The sequence below is a fragment of the Emys orbicularis genome, chromosome 13, assembly GCF_028017835.1.
Source record: "Emys orbicularis isolate rEmyOrb1 chromosome 13, rEmyOrb1.hap1, whole genome shotgun sequence".
NCBI lineage: Eukaryota > Metazoa > Chordata > Testudines > Emydidae > Emys > Emys orbicularis.
Window position 1 is genome coordinate 42,515,541 of NC_088695.1, and position 23,130 is coordinate 42,538,670.

At 42.8% G+C, this 23,130-nt stretch overlaps 2 protein-coding genes across 3 annotated transcripts; one reads left to right on the forward strand and one right to left on the reverse strand.

The window, feature by feature from the left end:
• The first annotated feature begins 366 nt into the window (after positions 1 to 366).
• Positions 367 to 16,045, forward strand: MILR1 (mast cell immunoglobulin like receptor 1). Its single transcript, XM_065415660.1, has 9 exons — positions 367 to 409; positions 501 to 545; positions 6,234 to 6,524; positions 7,293 to 7,577; positions 8,725 to 8,838; positions 9,895 to 9,984; positions 11,545 to 11,613; positions 12,706 to 12,771; positions 14,857 to 16,045. The coding sequence occupies exons 1-9, from the start codon at positions 367 to 369 to the stop codon at positions 14,880 to 14,882; spliced, it is 1,029 nt and encodes a 342-aa protein (XP_065271732.1). The 3' UTR covers positions 14,883 to 16,045.
• On the reverse strand, positions 14,739 to 22,898 carry POLG2 (DNA polymerase gamma 2, accessory subunit). 2 transcript variants are annotated; one of them, XM_065415659.1, is made up of 9 exons: positions 22,701 to 22,898; positions 22,100 to 22,574; positions 21,187 to 21,313; positions 20,933 to 21,038; positions 20,332 to 20,505; positions 18,366 to 18,506; positions 17,042 to 17,122; positions 16,228 to 16,328; positions 14,739 to 14,926 (listed from the first exon to the last, which is right to left on the reverse strand). In XM_065415659.1, the coding sequence occupies exons 1-9, from the start codon at positions 22,896 to 22,898 to the stop codon at positions 14,761 to 14,763; spliced, it is 1,569 nt and encodes a 522-aa protein (XP_065271731.1). In that variant the 3' UTR covers positions 14,739 to 14,760. The 2 variants fall into 2 exon arrangements, with proteins under 2 accessions (XP_065271731.1, XP_065271730.1); XM_065415658.1 differs by having other exon boundaries at positions 22,100 to 22,898.
• Positions 22,899 to 23,130: the final 232 nt, after the last annotated feature.

Below are 23,130 nucleotides of genomic sequence, written 5' to 3' on the forward strand. Positions count from 1 at the left end.
ACTATAGATATGCACCACTCCCAGGCTGTGTTTTAACACTGTTCTAACACACCCAGCTCTTAGACAAAAATTCACTGATCACACTGGTCAGAAAACCATACTAGAAGCCTCCTAGTAACAATTGTGTTTAAGCACTAGAACCCAGGAGTCCTGACACCTAAGGCCTCTGCTTTAACCACTGGAAAATATTGCCTCTGCTAGGCAGAATCTGGACTGATTCTAGGAGCATAGAAGTGTTTATGTAAATCTTATCAGCAACATCCGTAATTTTAACTTCCTCAAATCTCGTCACATCCCCATCAAAGAGACTTTTACCAGCATAACTACTATTTCCTCATTCAATACACTCTTCGTTTTTGTAAGAAAATGCTTAAACTCGTGATCATTCCATTCTTCCTCCTATCCTGCTGTAAGCCATGGATCTGCTATTTATCAACTGCATCTTATTTCAAAGAGGGATCATTGACTAATTTTGCTCAAGTTCTTCTTCTCTCTTTTAGTTCAATCCACTCAGGAGAGTCAAAAATCCAATGAGAAAGATAGCGGTAAGTTTTCATTTTTCATTTTATGTTATTTACATGAACCCTTTAGAAAAAAATTCATGTCATTGTTAAACAGAATAATTCCATGTTGTACAAATTTTTCTCCTTGTTCTCTTTAGTCACACATGGAATGAGATAGTTACGTGATTTTTTCCCCTTGCTAGATAGACTGTGTGTACATTCAGAAATGTTTAAAGTTTTTAAAACCCCGCTAGAATCGCTGAACAAAATAACAGTTTCCCTATTTCATGTACCATAGCTGGCTCTAGAAAGGAAAGCAGCGTTGTATAGGAACTAGGATTTGAAATACTAGAAATACTGTGATTTACATGGACTGGAGCTCAGCATTATCCTATAGAAAGAGTTTGCAGACTTTTTTCTACGGTTACATTTATGATGATTCCATGAAAAAAAAAGTTACATTAACAGAAAGTTGTCAGCCACTTAAGAATTCCAAAGTCAGGGTAGGCTAAAGTTAAAGCTGCTCCCACAACCGTAACTCTGCTTGTTTGTACGTATGTATCATTACAATACTGTCCATATACATTTTCACATACTATTTCACAACTAATTAAATAATGGATCATGCCCTTTTCCCCATAGCTTTAGATACACTACTTTCATTGCTATAATGATTCAGCAGAGCTTTTTTGGCTTAGATTTTTTATATCTGTTACCTTCTGTGTTCAGATGTGTGTTTTACTATGATAGTTAGCAGCCATGTACGGATGACTGAAATGAAAACAGATGGTTCAGCCTTTCCTAGGACATGAGCAGCTAAATATAGTCTGGGGCTTCCTCGTCCCACAGAAATGTCCATGTCACGGGCAGGAACTTTGGGTGGAGAAGAACAGCTCTATGAGGATCCCCTTTTGGGGACTGTTCCATGCAAGGACAAACTTTGCCTCATCTCTGCACACCATAGGCAGCTGTTCTTCCCCATACTCCCAGGGTGGACCCCCAAAGGTTAAGACTCATTGAAGGGCATGAGCCCATTCTCTTCTTTTCCTGACACAAAATCTGAATTTCAGGAAAAGATTTCCTGAGGGTGAAGATTATTAAGCTGTGGAAGGGACAGGAGGAAGCCTTGTTGCTTGGAACAGTCCAAACTAGTAATTCTAAAATAGGGAGAAATCCCGCACAGTCCAGAAGATGGATTTAGCAGGTCTTTTCCATCTCTAGATACTCTGCTCTGAGCTTCTTGTCACACTGAGAAGCTACTCAAAGGGGTGTTGTGAGGATCAGTTAATGGGTGTAAAATTCTTTGATAATATTTTATGCACACTGCTATTTTTACTCCGTCTGAATTTCTACCTTGTACCTAGGAAGGCAGGTGCAGAATTCCCATAAGAGAGAAAAATAGTTTGTACTCTTGGGAGCCGATCTTCCTCCCTCCCATTCCAAAACTCTAAGAGACTTCAAGGGGAGCAAGAGCAGGAGGCTTTACTCCATAGTAACCTTCGTGAAGGATCTCTACCCACTTTAAAAACATTCACTAAGGGTTTGAGCTTATAAGCCTACTGTGTATGAAATTCCATTGAGGACCTAGTGCATAGAGCCCTTCCAGGCTTGGAACATAAGCCTCACAACAGCCCTGTGCATTAAATTAGCTCTATGAGAGTGAAATGCTCTGTCCAACGCATTTCTTGTTCTTTTTCAGTTGTTAGTAGGTGTCCTTGTTAGTTCCTGATGAGAGTGTTTGTTGGTATCTGCTGTTTACCACTGATAAGCTGCGTCATTTTGTAGATGGTTCCTTGTTCACCACAAGCAGCTGCATCCTCTGCTTGTGTAGCCAGATTATCAATATAATTCCATTTGTCCACTCTCACAAGGCGTTTGACCTCCCGGTGTACCTGGCTATACTGCTCGTGGTATTTGTCTTTTAGCTTCTGGGATTTTGTGTCTCAAACTTTTTTCTTCAGGACTCGTCTGGTTTCTATGGCATTCCATGTGCTGGGTGTAATCCTTCCTTCTCTTCTGCCTGTAGCCTAGACAGGCTTCACTGCTCTGTTTATAAATTGCTGTTACTTTGTCCCACTTCTTGTTGATCTCTTCATCTGCATCAAAGATTTGCTGAACAGGAGGCAGAAGAAGATCTTGATATCAACACAGCCTGCAGAAGGGTTGGCCTGCCCCCACACTCACCAGCAGCGGCAGGAAGCAGAGCGACCCGGCCCCAGCCCTCTCTGCTCCGCCAGCTCCCACCGCGTTGCTCCGCTTCCCACTGCCACCGCTGCTGCTGAGTGCGGGGGCGGGTCTGACCCCTTCCTCCAACCCCCCGCCCCCAAGCGACAGGGCTGGGAGCTGGGAGAGTGGAGCGGGCTGGGGCCGGGTCGCTCTGCTTCCTGCTGCCACCAGTTAGTGCAGGGGGTGGGCCTGACTCCTGCTGCTGGTGCCAGCCCCCCCCCCCCGCTAATCCCCCACGCTGCCCTGGGCCTCCCTGCCCTGCTCCTGCCCCCCACGGCCCTGCAGCCCTCGAGCGCAGTCCCCCCCACGGAGGGGCTGGCCCCACAGTAGAGCGGCCGCTCCCCCCGCAGGGGGGTGCAGGTGCTTGGGCTGTGTAGGGCACCACCATAGGTAGGGACGGCCCTGCTTCTGTCAAGGATAACTTGAATGGAGAATTGTTCAAGGTAAATCCTAAATTAGCAGCATCTATCCTGGCCCCTCTATTTACATCAGTCTGGGAAAGGGAAAAAGTGCCAGATGAGTGGACCAATGGGGTTATAGTGAAGATACCAAAGAAACGGACTCTCAGTGATTGTAATAACTGGCGTGGTATCACACTTTTACCTGTACCAAGCAAAGTATTGTGTAAGATCATAGTCCAGTGTATATCAGAGGCAGTTGATAGCATTCTCAGAAAAGAGCAAGCTGGTTTTCGGAAAGGGCGTGAATGCACAGACCAGATCTTCGCTCTATGAATCATCATAGAACAATGCTTAAAATGGCAATGACAACTCTACATAAATTTCATAGAGTTTGAGAAGGCTTTTGATAGCATTCACAGGACCAGCCTATGGTGCATTCTGCGGGCCTATGGAATTCCTTTCCATATAATCAACGTCATCAAAAGCTTCTATTTCAACTTTACATGCAGTGTTGATCACAGTGAGCTCAGTTTTTAAGTCAAAACAGGAGTACGTCAGGGACAAACTTTGCCTCATCTCTGCACACCATAGGTCAGGGGTGTGTCATGTCTGCAATCCTCTTCAACATTGCCATCAATTGGGTAATGCAGCGTACAACAGAAGACATACCAAGAGGCATTAAATGGACACTCTTCTCATCCCTTGAAGACTTGGACTTCGCAGATGATGTCACTCTCCTATCACATACCCAACACCATATACAAGAAAAAACAACTCAACGCATTCAGCCAGCAAATTGGACTGAAAATCAACCACAATAAGACAGATATCATGACCTTTAATATTGCCTCACCATCACCAGTACAGATAGAGGATTATATTCTCACCAATGTAGAAACATTCACATACTTGGGCAGCACCATCAGCCAGGACGACGGAACAAGCCAGGACATCCGGAACAAAATCAGTAAAGCCAGGAACACCTTCAGGAGCTCAAATACAGTCTAGAAATCATCAAAATACAACACCAAAACCAAACTCAAGATTTATCAGAGCTGCGTACTTTCAACACTACTTTATGGTGCAGAATGCTGGGGAATGAGAAAGTATGACATGTCCAAACTGTCTTCATTCCATACAACCTGCCCCAGAAAAATCCTCTGTATCTTTTGGCCCAGAACAATCTCAAACCAAGATCGATTGACACAGTGCAACCAAGAGGATCTGAGCACCATTGTTGCCAGAAGGCGTTGGAGATGGATCGGTTATGTGCTTCGGATGGAAACTGATTCCATCACTAGAGTAGCAACAAGATTGACACCTGAAGGCAAGCGAAAATGAGGCCGTCCAAAAACAACATGGCAAAGAGCTGTGGAAGCCGAGCTGAAAAACCTGGGGCACAGCTGGGGAATCATTGAAAGACTTGCCAGAAATAGACAGGAATGGAGGAGCTTCGTCACTGCCCTAAATGTCAGAGGCGTAATAGGAACATGATGATGATGATTAGAGTGAAGTGTCTGGTGAGTGACCACCCAAGGGATGAGCAACATTCTCCACTAGTTTAGTCTTTGAAAGTCAAACCAAATTCCCCTGGAAACCATGAGTGCTCTGGAAAGAGGTTGCTTAACATGGGCTTGGCTATGGGATGTGGTTCTTAGTGTTAGTTTAACTGGGTGTCCATTTTACAGCTGGGGATACACAAAGAATATATATTTCAATGTGGATGCCTCAACTTTATGTAGTCTGCTTATCAGTGGTGCTGAATAACCTTCATTTTTCAAGTCAATGGGAATTTTGGGGAACCGAGCTCTTTTGAAAACCTGGTCTAAAGTGTTTACATTTTTTCATCTGTAATTATAAAAATGCTGCCCAGGAGTACTTTACCTGACCATTATTTCATTTGTCTAATGCCATAGTTACCTGCAAGAAGAAAATTCTCCCCTATGGCTGTCTGAAAAGAATTAGTTTCTATTTTTGACCTTCTGAAAAATCTGGCACAATGTTGGCCAATTAGATTAGATATGTAATTACCACATACTGGTTTGCTCAGAACATTTATCAGGAGGAATTTTTGCTGCACTCGCTCAGATCAGATACGTAGTTGCCTACTTTGTGATTAGCTTGTAAAAAAGCATCAACAGGTTTTTCCCCTCTACCCTCTTTGGATTCTAACTTCATCAGCTCTTTGGCACGCTAGTTTTAAAAACCATTATCCCAAAGAAATGTCTGTAGCCAAAATGGGGGAAGATCTGCAGATATTTCCGATGAAAAATATTCCGAAGACAGATAATAATCCATATGATCAATTCATGTTTCAAACATTAACATGTTTTTGCCCGAGAGGCTGTCTTGGTCAACATTTAGCATGAGGGCCAATAAATCTCAGCCATCACTTTTCATAAACCAATGGCTCCAAATCACAGGCATGTGATTGGGCACTGATAAATCATGCTTCTGTGGCTGGCATGCTGGGGCCCCCTTCCTTACACCCTGGATAAGTCTCTGTATCTCATTCAGCAGGGTCAGCTCAGATAATGTTCAAGTCTTCAGCTGCAGGGGCCCTCCCAGGACAGGGGGGGTCACAACTCCATTCAGAGACAGGTGATCTGGTTAGCATGATGTTTCCTACTCAGACTGCAGGGCCACATCATGCAAGATGCTTTGTGCTGATTGGGGTTGAGGATGACTTGAGCCATCATAAGAAACAGGACACCTCCACCTTTAGTCTAGCTCTGGATGGTAATACTGTGGGTCCCCCTTTCCGCTGTCTAAAGAGGAAATCCACATTCAGTTTTCCACTAACTCTTCACACACACAAACACATACAGCCCAGTTATGGACACATTACCTTTCCATTTCCCCCGGACAAGGACTGTAGTCCCCAGCTGAAATGACAGATGAATTTGGAGCAGGTAGCAGGAAAATATTTGTATATTGAATCTTGGGTCTTATAGCCATGGAGTCCAATAACTGAGGTTCCATGGAACACAGGTGTTGCCCCAGTCCTGATGCCCTGGGCATCTAGTTCTCCGCATTTCTCTGCCAGTGGGTTGGAAGTTATTTGTGAATTGTTGTTTTACTCAGAAATGTTTCTTTTCCCCAGAGCAACTGTCTAACCCTGAGTTTGGATCTCTCCAAAAGAGCGTGGAGGTAGAAATTGGCCAGAATGTGACCCTGTCCTGTCAATCCACCAATGGCTCTCTTCCTATCAACTATACATTTTTTAGAGGAAGTCAGAATCTGTGGCCGATTATACCGAAGAAAGACAGGGACCCAGCTCTGTTTAACCTAACTATCAGTTCTGCCAGCGACGTGGGGGAATATAAATGCAAAGTTGAAAACAGAATCTCCAACAGTTCAAAATACAGCAAGAGTCTCAACTTTACGTTACTAGGTAGGGGTTTGTGTGTATCGGCGACATTTTTCAACATCAGGAAATGAGTGTTCATAATAATTCCTCCCAGCTGGCCTGATCCTGTGAGCGGCTGGAGGCACAACCCCATGGCTGTCTGACACGTAGCACCATGCAGGACCAGGCACAAGCATTGTGCCATAACCCTCCCCAACCCATTCAGAACAGTTTAAAAATTATATTATGCATTAACATGTAAACGCCAAGTCCAGAGAGGGCCCTGGCAGCTGGAACTGCAGTCAGAAGGGGGCCACACAAGCTGCACCCTCCACATGTGTAAGAGACCACCTAGATCAGACCCTATAGTTTTACTGTATAATTGTTCCTGCATATGCACAAAATAGCTTGCAGAGTACAATCCATGACCATCTCAGGATTGTGCTGCCATGTGACCTTCCCCCTTCCTTGCTATCAGTACCTTAACATTTGAGCAGGAAGAGTTCTAAAACAGATGCAATTTCTTTCAAAGGGATAGGGCCATATACTTTTCGATCCATTCATCCTGTAGCAGCCGCAGCCAGCAATCCTGCAAGGCGTTCTGGTAGAGAACTGTGTTCTAGAACACAGTGTGCCCCTGTCTAGAACTTGGACCGGCTCCACAGCTGATGTGAATCAGCATAATTCTATTGGAATCAATGGAGCTCCATTGATCTAGGTCAGCTGAGGAGCTGTTCTCTTGTTTGTAGGTCTCAGTTTTAAATCTCATGTTTGCCTTGTACTTATTTTTGCATTCCACTGGTTACTTTACAGATCCAGTGTCCAAACCAGTGCTGAGCACGACTACTTCCCAAGTGAGGATAGGCCAGAATGTGACACTGTCTTGTCACTCAGAAAATGGCTCTTCTCCCATCAACTACATATTTTTTAAAGGAAAGAAGTCTATGTCATCCAGAATATCTATGCAAGGAAAGGCAGCAGCTGTGTTAAATGTAACTATCAATTCTCCCACTGACTTTGGCGACTATAAATGCAAAGCTGAAAATAATATCCCCAATAATACAAAATATAGCAACAGTCTCACCTTTACACTAGCAGGTATGTGTTTGTCCTACCTATTACTAATAGCATCTGATGATGAGCTTTTAATGATCTCTGCCTGTCCATGTAAACTGGGGTAGCAGGTCCAGCAACAACAAAAGCATGTCAAAGTCCCTGATGGAACTTTTAGTGCCCGGTAGCAGGGTCCACATGGCATCTTAGGGCACAGTAGGTTAGAGCGCTGGACATTCACACCCTGGCTTGCTGTGAATAAGCCCTATCCACAATTTTCCCCCCCATTATTTTACTCTTGAGGTGCATGGATATAACAAAAGAAACAAAGCCAGAGCTTTTAATTTAAACAGAGCCCAATTCAGCCTGTAAACCAGCACTCTAAGAACAGGGCATGAAGGGACACTACCAAGGAGTTACTTTTATATAGGCTTGGCAGAATTAGATTTTTATATACACACACATACATATATATACACACATACATGTGGGTGTATATATAATTTCAACAGATAATATCCATGTTTATTTTTAAGGATTTTTATTTATTTAAATTTTCAATTGTGTGGAATTATGGGAGGGGGTTAGACAACGGAGTGAGACAATAATTATTTAATTACCATAGACATTGAGATATAAAAAGCTAAAGCTTTACAAATGTTAATACACAAATCATCACCACACATCAAAATATACAAAGCAAATATCCTCAAATTAAACTCCAGCAGCATTTTTCTTACTTTGCCTATCTGTAAATTTCAATGATCATCAATGGAAATATTTTTTCATCGTTTGTGTTTGATGAAACTCACGTTTACCAACACTGACTGATAAAAATCTAATCCTTCCAAGACCTGCTTTTATAGCCTTCCCTGGCTTTTCTCTGAGTTTATCCTGTACACCTACAGGACATCTTAGCCTAGAGCCTACTTCCTGTGATAGAGCAGGATTGTGTCCAGATACTCCTCCCTCTGCATCTGTAGGTTTTTAGCATGGAGCCAGTTCTTTTTCTCTCTAGGCTCAGGTAAGGACCCCTCACCTTGCCACAGTCAGTGTTATTAACAACTGCTACTCCACTTCTCCAAACTGTAATAGAAAGACTGGGCTTTCATTTTAATAGAAAGATAAGTACTTGGAACATCTTGCCACACCTGATCTTGCTCTCTACAGATACTCTTTCTCCTATTGACAGAAGAGGATGGCGTTTCCTATCCCCTCTGCATTTTTCTTGTGCTGCTGTTTCTGCTGGTGGTGATAGCAACTGCCCTACTGGTTCCATTTCTGATCCTGCCTTGGTGTAAAGCAAGTGAGTTTTTTTGCTTCTCCAGATTTTCATTGTAAAATAGTGCTTCCGGCCCTTGTTACACTCGGTGTCCTTGGAAATGGAAGGCTTAGCTTCCTGTCTGCACATCACACACTAAAGCCTTCCCATTTCTTAGCAGCTGGTCTCAGTACTCCCAATGATGCCTGGTCCAGATGGTATCTCCCGGCCAGCTCCCATTACATTGGAGGGGATGGCCCAATAATATAAGCTTCAGGATGATAACATCAAGATTCCCAGGAACTGCTGAGTTAAATCCAGTTAGGGTTAACTTATTTCTTCACTTTTTTGAGGTAGATACTGTATTGGGATCTTTAGGAGGAGCCCTTAGAAAAACAATATCCAATCTCTTCTGAGTGAATGCAGATCTGGTGGCACTTTTCTTAAGAGAAGTTTGCCCTTGGGTAAAACACTCTCCTCATTCTAGTGGGCTGACTCCTTTTTGCTCTCCATGCTAGAAGAAGCCACATTTCAGTGAGACCATACATATATAAATAAAGGGTGGATATAAATGCAAAGTAATAAGACCAAAGAGGCACCATTCTCTTTTGATTGACTCCAAGTCTATCCTCAAAGCCAAATATCTCTCTTCATACCAAAGCAACATGTTTTCAGGCTACATTTTAGGTCCCAAAGGCAAAAAGTTACACATGTGCTTATCTTCATGAACATGAATATTTTTGCTGAGGTCAGTGAGACTGCTTACATGCCATAAGTTACACATGTGCACAACTGTTTGCAGAATCAGGGGGGCCTTGGCGTCCAAAATTAAAGTAGGAAAGCAGTCTCTTTTTGCAAGGACCCCATGATATATCACCAATACTTGCTGCCTTTGGGAGCAATTTCCTCTTCCCATACCACCACGTGAAGTAAAGATGCAGTCAGGCATGAATAGTACTGCTTGCTAAGGAATGATGTTCATCAGGACTATAAAATTATTTAAAATATCTAACAAACCCCAAAAAAATCATGGGACATACATTTTTGGTGCAGTTGATATTTTTATCACTTGAATAATTTTGTTTTCTTTACCTCTTGCAGGAAAACTGAAGTCAGCTGGCTGCTCAACTGGTTTTGTTTCAACGGACAAAGCAACAGGGTCTGAAAACTACGTGACATACACTGAGATTGGTAAATTCCAAACTGCTCTTTCTTTAGTCGTGGGACTCACATGCAGGAATCTGGCTGCAGGACATGATTAACTAGTCCTAGATAACGTTTATGGATGATGCCTTTTGGTCTCAAATGGGGAAGATGGGAAATGGGTGATCACTACAGGCAAGTTACTGACCCAATAGAACTCCCATTGACCTTGACTGGAAGTTGCTCAGGATCTCTCAGGATCAGGCCCTATATGTGCATCTCATGCCAGCCCAAGAGCCAAATTGCAGCCTGGGGAATGACATTCATTAGAAAGATCCTTAGAAACTTATGTGAACTATCCCTCAGGTCCAATCAGGACAGAACTAGAAGGAAAGTTCGTGTTTGGGTGTCTGTGGAGGTATTGGTAAGGGAGTGACAACCACAAAGCAAAGAGAAAATGAAATACTAGTAAGTCAAGCAGAGCCTAGATTTACACAAGAGCCCCTTGCTAAAGTGCGGAAAGGATTTCTGGGTTGCCAGCAAAAGTGAAAAACAATTGCACAGCTTCTGCATTTTGCTTTGTATTCTTCAGCGTATATTTCAGTTCTTCACTCTCAGGGTTGCTCAATGCTGAAGAGGTTCAGAGCCACTTTCCCCCAAAATGGAGCCACAAAATAACTGGGCAACAGCTGACATAGTGTCTCCATGTTGCGTTATAACTAAGGGTAAGATTTTGTCACAGACATCCCAGATTCTGTGACTTTAACAGACCTCTGTGACTTCAGGGCTAGAGCAGCTGTCATCCCCCTCTGCTGCAGCGAGGCTGGACCAGCGGCAGTCAGCCCCAGCCACAGGAGCAGTGGCAGGACCGGAGCGGCAATAGCTAGCAGCCAAGCCCCGGGGCCGATGGTCAGCCCCCAGGGCTAGAGTGGCGGCCGGTGGCTAGCTCCCAGAGCTGGAGCCGCAGATGGCTGTCAGCCCATAGCGCGAAGGCCCACACTGTAAGTTTCCCTACCCCCTGATATTTTTAGTAAAAGACCAGGTCAGGGGCTTCCGTGAATTTTTGTTTACTGCCCGTGACCTGTCTGTGACTTACTAAAAATACCCATGACAAAAAGCATCACCTTAGTTATAACATTGTGGACTAACATACCTCCTAATAAAAACGTCGCAGGACAGACACCATGTCAGGATTATCTTGAAGTTCTGTCATATGTCTCGTGACCAAAGGCTTTATCTCTGCCACCCCACTTGGAGGCTGGGAAAAAGGGAAGATATCTCCCTATCTTCACCACCCCTGTTTCTAGCAACTGGAATGAAGATGGGAAAATGGGTGTTTTTCCTCTCTCTCCCTCCACCTGTCTGCTAGGAGGAATGGGAAGGTATTCTGGCTGCTCTGCACCCCCTGCAACTTTTCACATCAGGTAGAGAGTCCTCAACTTGCACTGTCCAAGAGTATGTAGAGGGAGAACAAATGCAGACTCTGTGAGAGGCACATGTGGGTCTTATACCACAGGCTGAGTCTCAGTGCTTTCAGGAGCTTAAATTCACCAAGCTGTAATCGCCTGCAACTGAACCTTGAATTCTTTTTCACTTGTTTCCATCCAGAGTATGCTAAATCTGAAGAACTGGAGTACGCCAACATACGGATTAGAAAAGAGGAGGAAGATAGGAAAGGTAAAAGGCTTAGATTGTGACCATGGGCAAAATGAAGCATTTCACATTTTCAAGTTCATACAACTAATGTTCTGGAAATGGAATAAAAACTGATTTAAGCACAAATGTGTCTATCCCAAACACGTCTGTGGATTAATGACAAAACTACCTCATGCATTTTGGAGTTCACTGTGCATTGATAGCATAGTCAAATGTTCACTTGCAGTAGGGCCTGACAACTGCCTGGTCTCACTCTTTGTAAACCACTTTCACTGCATGCTCCCTCTTTGCAGAGGTTATGCACAACTCCCTATGGAGACAGATCCCTGTGGTTAGCATTCAAAGGGCATTTGAAGACAAAAGGATGAAACTAGAATTAATTTCAGGCAGACACTAAAATACACCCCCAATTTGCCTTCAAGTGTTAGCTACCAGCATCTAGACTAATGGGTTGGAGGTACAAGGAAGGTTGTTTATTTAAAAGGAGAACGGGTGTTTCTATTGGTTTGAGCATGGGACTGGCTAACAGAAACTCCCATGAACTAATCCTGTGGCTAACACTGACTCGGTGTATGACCACAGTGACTACTTGAGCTCTTTGACAATTTCTCATCTTTAAAATAGGAATAATACTTTCCCACCTTGTGGATGTTATGAGTGCCTATGAATTCCCACACAAAAATCTTCATTAAGGTGAACTAAGGTTCAGATAACTTAAGGGCAAAAATCTTTACAAGAATACAATAGTTAATTTGAACAAACCCTCAAAAAAAAAATAATCAGGAAACTGTTAAGATTAAATATGAAAATCACAGTGTTGGGAGGGTGAAGTGGCCCACACAAAAAAACCCCAAACCAACCAACTTTATTTTATGAAGTGGTCTGTGGAATAAATAGTTAAGACTGCCTGCTACAGAGAAACTTCTCACTCCAGTTAGAATCCTTGACCTGAAAAGAACTACCAATAACCGCCTGAGATCCCAAATCCAACAGCTTCATTCTGAAACTGTCCTATTTGTGTCGTTAGTTATTGAGCTACAAGAGGCATGTTTAAATATAGCTCGATTACTGTAGACTTTTTAAGGGTTATTGACTGTCTATTCTGACTTTTAGTGAACACGAGGGCAGATACTACAGTTGTCTACTCTGACGTCATCATAAGAGATGGAACGCAACAAGGTAAGTTTCCTCTCTGATGATTTACATGAGAGAGAATTATATAAAATATTTTTTAAAAAGAGAACCTCTACCCTGGTAAATTTTGCTAGCACCACCGTGCCTGTATAGGAAGCACATAAGCAAACATTTAGATGCTAGTTTCCCCACCCTAATTATTTTGTAGTCAGAAGCTGATGTTAATCTCCTCCCCTGCTAATATTAAAGAATGGGTTCCTCTCCCTGACTTTTAGAGATTCCAGTTTGATCAAGACAGAAAAACAAAACATGTTAGAGAAAGAAGTTCATTGATGCCCAGATTTCTGATTCCTTTACTCATGCACAGTACCTTACTCCACAAGTAATGCCACTGTCACTAATGGGACTAGTTTAAAAAAAAAAAAAAAAAAAAGGTACTATCAACATGGTGGTGCAACTGGACTCTCCACTGGCATTACTCTTTTGATGTATCGGCGGGAAGGAGTAAGCCACCAGTTAGCTAACATGGTCCAGCTATAAGGCTCTCACACAGAGAGCTTTGCTCCTGTGCTTGTCAGGAATTTCAGGAAATAAAACAGGATTTTAAATAAGCAGAGAATAAAAAGGCCTTGTTTAGCCATAGTTCTCTTAAAAATCTGACCCAGTAGCTGCTTGCTTGGCAAGATGTCTCCCTAAAGGAGACATCATTTGCCTTGCTAACTACTACTGCCTGCCAGGGAGCAGCTTCCCAGGACTCCTGGGTACAAGTTTTTTACTTGAGCAGGACTCCTGCCTGGTATTGCCCCCCAGTCTTTTCCATTTTGGGGAGTGGGACTTGACATAACCCCCTAACACTGGAAGAGTTGACTATTTCCCTGCCACAGCCATTTCAACTCAGACCTATACACCTGGGTCCCAGCTACAATACTTAGGGGTATAAGACCAGTACATTACCCACTCCATATTGCTTCCTCACTCACCCTGTAGCAAACAATTTTCCCTATCTACATTAATGGATTACTTGAAATAAAATGTTTACAGCTTAGTTCTTCAAATTGTTCTGGTATCCTTGAAAGGCAGAACAACCAACTAATATGTTATATTCAAACCAGAAATGACAGCAGTCTAAAGACTGAACTGGAAAACAGAGGCCATGTAGAGAAACATACTCACCTAGTAACAAACACTGCTTTCTCTAAAACCAATGCATCCAATGGATTTGCTTTTCAATTGACCTTTTCCACATTTAAGCTTTTGAAAGTCTCAACTCCCATTTATCTTCCCATTGCAGCAGAGACCGGCATTTGTCACCATATATCGGCAACATGCGTATTATCTAGACTCTCAACCAAGGAAAACTTAGGCTATTTTCCGTAAATTGGATTTCTTCCAGGAGACCAAATCTTCTAGGACATCTTTGAGCCTGCACTGCAGAAAGAGGCAAACCCAGCTCTGTCCATCAAGGGTAGAGCAGGGCTAATAATGCACATCTGCAGAGTTTACCAATTAGAGAACTTCTACAGCCAGGAAAACTATATCAAACTGGCAGGCTCTGCAGCTGAGCATGATTAGCTCTGCCCTACCTGTGGTGGATAAATATGGTTTTGCCTCCCTCAGTGCAGGCTGGAAGAGGTGTTCTGAGCCTGCCAGTTTGAGATAAGGGTAAGTTCTCCTGGCTGTGAAAGTTCTCCAATTGGTAAGCTTTCCAGATGAGCATTATTAGCCCTGCTCTACCCATGATGGACAGAGCTGGGTTTGCCTCGTTCAGCAGTGCAGGCTGGAAGATCTTCGTAGAGGATTTGGATTTGATAGAGAATGAGTGCATCAGAAAGCTTTATCAACATCAGTTTTGGAGGATGTCATGGGTACTTCCCCACTCGTATAAATAAGAATGAATGGTATCTAGCAACAGAGTAGGGTATTGTGACTCAGAATTCCTGGCTTGTACTTCATCTGTGCCACTGATTCAGTGTGATACTTTGGAAATCAATTTAAACACAAATACAAAATTCCTTTTATTAGAGAGGTTCTAATTTATACATTTTTAGCTGCTGTAATGTACTTAGTTAAAAAGTCCTTCAATCGAGAGATGTGCATCATTTCTTTCATGGTTGTGTCTCTGCTTCTCAGCTGAACCACTCCATTCTCCAGCGTAGCATCACTGATCAAGATTGTGAAGAGGACACTCATCTCATCATACCTGCCAAAGAACGAGCACTCATTACTGCTGTTACAGTATTGTTGCCTTGGTGTGTGGCAGACTTAGATTGGGGTTATATCCCAGAGCAATATGTATATGTTCAAGTTTTGCATGTAGTTCTGTGTCCAATATGAAGATGCCTATTTTCTTACTTTCAGCTCCTTGATCTTCTCTAGTTAACTGCAGTAAGTTATTAGATTCCTTTGCAATAAAAGGGGAGTTTTATTTAGTAACCTACAATAGGGACATTTTTCACAGGAGAAAAATGTTACCATTTCTCCAATATTTACTAGCTGACCAGCCATACTTTGAAGAGTATTGTACATGAACATGACTTATTAACTTTGCTATGTTAAAACAGTATGTGTTTGTTTCTTGCTGAAAACCTCTATTAATGTTAAGAGAAAAGCACAATCAAGATTTTTTTTTTTTTTTTTTACTCCTTAATCTACTTGTTTTGTAGGTTGATGTGGGCCAGTTCTAGCAAACTTAATTGGCATGAGCAATTCTTACTCCAGGGGTAGGCAACCTATGGCACGCTAGCTGATTTTCAGTAGCACTCACACTGCCCGGGTCCTGGCCACTGGTCCAGAGCTCTGTATTTTAATTTAATTTTAAATGAAGCTTCTTAAACATTTTAAAAACCTTATTTACTTTACATAAAACAATAGTTTAGTTATATATTATAGACTTATAGAAAGAGACCTTCTAAAAACATTAAAATGTATTACTGGCACGCAAAACCTTAAATTAGAGTGAATAAATGAAGACTCGGCACCCCACTTCTGAAAGGTTGCCAACCCCTGTCTTACTCAGTAGGACTGCTTGTGTGAATGAGAATTACTCAAGCTGGTATCGGTTGCAGGGCTGGGTTCTATATAACAACAGTTTCAAATCAAATGACTTAAGAATGAAATGCAGAAGTCAGTCCAGATGCAAAATTGGATGTAAACTGGTTCAGTAGATTTATGATTCACTCTAAGAAACTACAGTTTTCAGATGGGATTTCCTGAATGGTTTATTATTAGCAACTGAAGAGAAAAAAAAAAAAAAACAAAAAACAAATAGTTGAAGTATGAAAAATAAAAAAGTTTACTGAAATCCCTTTTTTTTTTTTTTTTTTAAAGTGAACTAATTCAAGGTTTTTTTTAAATGCTGTTAGAGATATCAAGTCTCAATCTGTATTTCAGTACCTTCAGTGATTTGGTTACTGTACCTGATGACTTTATACTGAAATCACATTCATTTTTGCTACTTTAAGGAAAGCCATCTTTCCACTTGACATTTTATTTTTTTCTTACTTTGCATAGAGTTGCTCCAGGGGTGTGTGCATGGTTTCAAGATACCCAGGCCACACAGAAATTCCTTTCTCTATCAATTCGTTGAACAGCCCCTGACACACCTAAAAAAAAGACAGACAGTCTTAAGAGGTTTAAAATGTTGGGAGAAGGAGCGATACAAACTGTAGTCTCTGTTTGATATTAAAGCTCGTTTATAAATTAACAGAAACATGCACTCAGAAAAGAGAGCACTACTGCTAAGAGATCTTCATGGTTATACATAGTTCCCCATATACATATCTAAATAAAAAGGTCTTTTCCCCATGTATATTTCTTACATAGACATCACTAACTGGAAAAAAGTCAAGTCTTCATCTGAAGATTTCCTCCCTACCATGGTTACCCTTAAGACTACTATGAAAGATTAAACAAATTTAGTTTATATGCAGAATAAACTCCAAAAAAATTAGTCAATATTACTTTTCTATTAAATACAGCTTGAGGAAGAGCAGACATTAAAGCCTGGATGTTTCTGTTCTCCCACTCCATGTGGGATTAATCACAGTGGTCCTAACAGATGTGTCCACTGCTCCCAAATCCATATTCCACAGGGCACCTCCTAGCATGCAGGGAATATGGATCTCTGCAGGGGCTTCCTAAATCCTGCACAGTGAAAATGCTGTTTCACTGCAGTAAGGGCCCTTCATGCCCATGAAGGAGAAGCAGAATCTTCCTCACATGAATAGAAGGTTTTAAAAAACATCAGTATGAGAATTACAGCACAAGACTACATGAAACTCCAACTCCCACAATTAAATGCTTAGTTACAACACACCTGTCTCAGCTCCATTGTTGGGCCTCTTCCCACGTCCAAAGCAACTTTTATTGGTGTTAAACAAGGGTGAAGCTTAAGTACCTAACAATGTTGCAAGAAACATGTTACTGGGCATTTACATTAAATACATGAAACAGAACTAAAAGAGTATTAGTGAAATATATGAGTATTGGGGTGGATTTTATTTAAATCAAATTGATTTAAATCACTAGTCAGGAAGACTCGATTTAATCATGGATTTCTACATAAAAGTGCATTCTTCTTGGTTGTTATAACCTGAATACATATTCTTCACAGGTAGAGAAACTTCATTAAAATATTCTCAAACTGGGTCTTTTACCGCCTGCTGCCATTATAGGTTTTCCCTTCTGGTAAGAGAATGGTATGGTAGATCTCAAATCAATGAAGGCTACACTCAGAAAGACCTCAAGACTTCTGGAATATGCTGTTCAAACAGTTTCACATTTGTTTCTACTGCTTGTCCCTCCCTTCTCAAATTTGTCTCCAGACTTCTTCTTGTCCAGATCTATTCCGCCCCCAACAATCTTCTATTCATTGAACTTTTTGAAACTTTGCGCTTTTAGAGAGAGGTAAGGGATTGACTCTATGTACACAATTTTGCAGAGGGACAATAAGGTTGAGGTCTTATTTCTCACCTCTATATATTATTTATTTTAAAACATTTTTGCTGTTAACAAGCATATTATCTCTGGAGACACAAATCCAGAGAGTTTGAGAACTGCAAAACTAAGTATCTCTGATGGTATCTTCTAGACTGAGCACTGAGTCCCATTGGGTAGATAGAAAGATTAACCTAAGTAATCTATACAGAAGCCCCTGGAAGCCAGGTCCCTAATCCATTAACTACTGGAACTCATTTACAAAACTTTTCTTAAACATTACATGAATATATATAGTCTCATACTATAGAATTAGAATTTATAATCCCTATTCCATGATGAGATATCTTTGAGCTATAATGTATCTTTAGATGGATTTTTTTGATAAAATGCTTTTTGAGGAAAAAACCTGATTTAAATAGAAAAAAATTGGGTTTTTATTTATTTATTTTAAAAAAACATTGATTTTTATCCACCCTGAGGAATATTAAACTGTATTTATGTTTTTGAAATAATGAAAAATAAATGCTTAGTTAGCAAATATATTCAATATGTACAGTCTTGTGTGTTTTCTCAAAACAGAAATCCAGACTAGAATAAAGCGAGCCACATTTGATATAACACTCAGACTGTTTTAGTTTGTAGCTTCCTAGTAAGACTATTTTCACAATCTCTTCTTCCTGACACACACTAAAAGAAGTCACCTTTCTTTGAAGAGTTTTCTTTCTTGTTAGAGAGCTCTCCGTGAACTGCAGAGAATCACAAAGATATGCTAGCACTCCTTGGTCCAGATTGCCACTCACAGACAGCACATGAGGAATAACATTCTTCCTTCCATCCCGGCCCTGCAGGAGAAACACCACAACAGAAATGCACTAAGTAACAGTCCTCAAAAATAAATAGTGTATTTAAATGAATGAACACGAGAAGGCACCAATCCCAAGATGGGTTCCCTCAATGTATGTTTAAAACAAACATATATTAAAGAAGTACAAGCAGGAGCAACCTCACAACATACGGCAGTATCTAACTGAAGCCTGCAGCAAGAGAGAGAAGCACCCCACCTTCCTTAAATACTGCCTCTGAAGCAACATCTCACCAAAAGCCCCCCCAGAAGATAAGCCTTACAACAGCGGTTCTCAAACTTTTTTTTCCCCATGGACCACTTGAAAATTGCTGAGGGTCTCGGCGGACCACTTAATGATCTTTCCAAATGTTGTTTGTACCGTTAGTTAACTATTGTAAAGCGCTTTGGATAAAAGCGCTATATTAAAAAAACAACCACACACAATTAACTTTTTTTGTTCTACAAATAAAAGCACACAACTCATCTTTTAATATCAGTAGTCTTACCTTTCTAATGTGATGGATGTGCCCTCTCTCCCCCGCCACGACAGCCTCGGAGCTGGGGCTGGGAAGGAGGGGGGGTCTCTCCCCGGCAGCCACAGCCCTGGAGCTGGGGAAAGTGGCCTCTTTATCTGGCCGCCAAAGCCCTGAATATCCCAAATTCCCCCAACCGCCTCTTCTCACCCTACTGCCCCCTCTCACCTACCTCCTATTGCCCCCAAGGCCACCACCTCACCTTACATGTGCATCTTCTCCAGAGTACAGGCACCTAATTAGTGGAGCCACACCTGCGCATCTCCACTAATTAGGTGGGTGGCCACCCAGGTGTGCATCTTAGAGGGAACTATCTGTGGACCTCCTGAATGGAGCTTGCGGGCCACAGTTTGAGAACCTCTGCCTTACAACAAGGCAGGGATTTCAGACCCAGGCAATTGGGTTCAGAAGTGAAGGACTCCTCAAAGAGAATACCTTGCCAGGAGCCTCCTCTCTTTTACACCAAGGGGCTCCAGCTTGAGCATCTTTGTTGATCTCAACTGCAGCAGAATAGCAGGGGGAAAAGAGGAGGTCTCTCAGGGTTTCATGTGTCAATGCCAAAGCCTTAAACCAGTGCTTCTCAACCAGGGGTCCGGGGCCCCCTGGGGAGCCACAAGCAGTTTTCAGGGGTCCACCAAGCATGGCCAGCGTTAGATTCGCTAGGACCCAGGGCTGAAGCCAAAGCCTGAGCCACTTAATTTCGCAGTGCCCCCTGTGGTGTGGGGTCCTGGACAACTTGCTTGCTACCCCCTAACGCCAGCCTTAGCTTTTATATGCAGAAAAACAATTGTTGTGGCACAGCTGGGCTGCGGAGTTTATAGCATGGGGGGGAGGGAAGAACCTCAGAAAGAAAAAGGTTGAGAACCCCTGCCTTAAACCGCACACGGAAAGGCAACTAGTGCAGACCCTGCAGCACCGTGGAACATACTCACAATAGAATACTCTACTTAACAAAGGAGTACCATAATCTGAAATACCGTTCCCTACACTGTTCTGTCAATGTACCTCAAGTCTAACTTCAAGGATCAGCTCTGGAAGTCAGAGACAGAGAACAGTTCAGTTTCTATGCTCATTCTCTGGCCTTCTATCTATCTGCTTTTGAGACCTGATAAGATCATAGTCCAAGATCGCTTGGGTGCAGGCTACCAACCACTCACACTGCCTTTGTTTCAAAAACAAAATTTTATTTCCATGTTAATAAACTGGATCACACCAAAACAAGATTTGTATCTCAGAAGGCTTTCCCAGTGAGCAATATTTTAAATATAATAAAAATTAACTGAATCTTACATGTAATTTTGATTTATTCCCTGGATACATTTGTAACAGTTCATTATCTCCTAGACTCTGCAACGTTTCTATTGGTTCCTTTCCCCAAGGAAAGCTGTAGTACAAATTATTTCCTTTTCTTCCCTCTTTATCTTGAAAGTCGCTGCTGCTGAAATTGGATGGGCCTATCGCAAACTGAAAAATAAGAGATTTAAAATGTCCACTTATTGTACATATTAACTGAATTGCAAATGATAACAACTCTCTTAAAATATAGATGCAAACCCACTGGCCAGTGACCATTTAAGAACAACAGCTTTTAGAATTCCAAAATGCTATATCAGTTACAGCACACAAGCCTCAAATCACTCAGAACAGAAACCCAAACTAAAATGGTGTTTTCCAATTCCCATTATAAACAGTCTGACAGTGTTGTTATGTACTCTTACACAGTTTCTCTATTTTACCCCATAAGTGGTTGCAGTTCAGAGGTGGATATCTGGCAATATCATTCTATATCACCCCTAAAAATGCCTTTCCCCCCATAGAACATAAATGCTATAAGAGGCAGCCCAATGTTTTCTAGCTTAAAGAGCAGTAACAATGAAGTGAATATCAATACCTTTCTCCACCACTGGAGCCGCTGGCGTAACCAGTAATCAAGCCACTGTCCTGCAGTTCTGGCGGAGCTAAACCATACAAGGGAAGACATTGTCCTTTCGCCTATTCTTTAAACAATAGCAAGGGGCAGCAAGTTAACTCCTTAAAAAATAATAAGGGAAAAGCAAGAGACAGCATTCAAAAAGATATCCAAAATGAGCTTGCATTTGTTTAGTTTAAATATAAACAGAGGTTTGTCAGTTTTCATTACTGTACCTTGCGATGTTGTCATTTTGAGGCTCAATGTCCAGAACAGGATGAAAACATACTCCAACCTGAGCAAGTCCACATGGCAGCCTCTTGTTTACCAATTCTAGACAATTAATATATTGCTCTAGAGCACCTGTCATGAGACAAATCATCCATTTCTGCAGTTCTAGAAAGTATTTTAAGTTTTAATTATAATTAAAATTAAATTCTAACGTATCTAAAGAACAGCTAAAGCACAGACATTTAGCAAGAAGGGAGAACAAAGGTAAAAGCAATAAGACCACAACTTGATAATTGCCATACATTAATTATAGTATTTTGCATGTACCAGCTCTGCCATTTGGACTGCTGTTTCTGAGATAACTGGTGAAAAATTCAGTTCTCACAGGCCCATCTCCAATGCTGACAGAATAGTTAACGGTCACGTACACATTTAGGCATCACAAGGCATGATTACATTGCTTCAGGCTGTGGCTACACTCAAAACTTCAAAGCACTGCCGCAGGAAGTGCGAGTGTGGTCGCGCGCCAGCGCTGGGAGTACTCCACCTCCACAATGGGATTAGTTTACAGCGCTGGGACACTGTTTACACTGGCGCTTTACAGCGCTGTAACTTGCTGTGCTCAGGGGGGTGTTTTTTCACACCCCTGAGCGAGAAAGTTGCAGCGCTGTAAAGCGCCAGTGTAGCCAAGCCCATAGTACCTGACGAGGACACAAACTTGTAACACACTGAGGCAACATCACAACAGGAAATTGCAACCGGTAAATCGTTTTAACAGATTAATCTTATCCAGTGGGATAAATACAAAGAGGTAACCCACCTGCCTTTGGCTCCCAACCAGCAGATAATGAGAGATGATATCATGCCTGCAATTTCTAAACATATTGTTCATTGGGGATAATAAGACCAAGAACGTACCATGAAGAAGGTCCTCTCGCAGCACCCCAGACATCCCTAGCACCTTTTCCAGAGCTGCAGTTATCTGCTCTTTGTTTAATTCTTTATTCTGGAAGATTTCACGCAGGGCTCCAACCTGTATCAGCCTGAGAGCCTCCCCTGCTGGCAGCATGCCAGCTCCTGGAGCACGATGTAGCAAAGAATCCACTGCAGACACCTGCTCCCTGGAAACTACCACCGAGGCCCACCACTGGGCTGCCAAGTTCTTCCTCAGCTCCATCCCCAGGGGCCCAAGGCCTGGGTGGCAGCCCCTCAGGTAAGAGTCCCAAGTGAGTGCCTGCTGCTGGTCCCCTCTTAGAAAGTGCCTCCTTTGGCACACATCCAGCAGCACCTCACTGCCCTCCCAATGCTGCCCCTCTGCACTGTTGCAGGGCCCCCCCATATAGGGCCGCAATTGGGCAAACAGGGGCCCCAGCGCAAACCTGAGGGACGGCATCTGCACCCCAGGAACCACCACAGCAGGCCTGGGGAGCCCCACCTGCACCCCAGGGACCCCCACAGCAGGCCTGGGGGGGCCCACCTGCACCCCAGGGACCCCCACAGCAGGCCTGGGGGGGCCCACCTGCACCCCAGGGACCCCCACAGCAGGCCTGGGGGGGCCCACCTGCACCCCAGGGACCCCCAACTTGTGCCTCAATTGGATCTTGGAGGCGCCCACGTCAGGCCCCGGATGCCTCCCCTTCAGGGGATGGTTGGGGTTCAGGACCCCAACCCGAGCCCTGCCCCAAAGCCTGATCCCCGAGCAACCGCTCAGCACCATAGTGGTACCGAGAGCGCCCGGGGCGTGAGAGGGAGAGAAGGAGAAAAGGCCCCGACGTCCCACAGGACGCGCAAGCGCACTGGATCGGGAACGGGCGATGCGGCAGGCGAACTCAGCGAGCGGAAGAAGAACGCTCTGGGACGTGCGTCCTGTCCTGGGCAAGGTCACGCGCCCAGCGCATGCGCAGTAGTTCCCCTGCTCCCGTCCCCTTCTGCTGAACTTGGAGTCCCAG

Excerpts from the sequence above, each read along its gene's own strand:
- MILR1 (XM_065415660.1), top strand. The coding sequence starts at position 367 with ATGCTTAAACTCGTGATCATTCCATTCTTCCTCCTATCCTGCT. Across the intron at positions 410-500 it reads ATTCTTCCTCCTATCCTGCT|TTCAATCCACTCAGGAGAGT; the intron begins GTAAGCCATGGA and ends TCTCTCTTTTAG. Across the intron at positions 12,772-14,856 it reads AAGAGATGGAACGCAACAAG|CTGAACCACTCCATTCTCCA; the intron begins GTAAGTTTCCTC and ends TCTGCTTCTCAG.
- POLG2 (XM_065415658.1), bottom strand. The coding sequence starts at position 22,898 with ATGGTGCTGAGCGGTTGCTCGGGGATCAGGCTTTGGGGCAGGGCTCGG. Across the intron at positions 20,506-20,932 it reads GGCTCCAGTGGTGGAGAAAG|TTTGCGATAGGCCCATCCAA; the intron begins GTATTGATATTC and ends CTTATTTTTCAG. Across the intron at positions 18,507-20,331 it reads GGAATAAATCAAAATTACAT|GGCCGGGATGGAAGGAAGAA; the intron begins GTAAGATTCAGT and ends TTTCTCCTGCAG.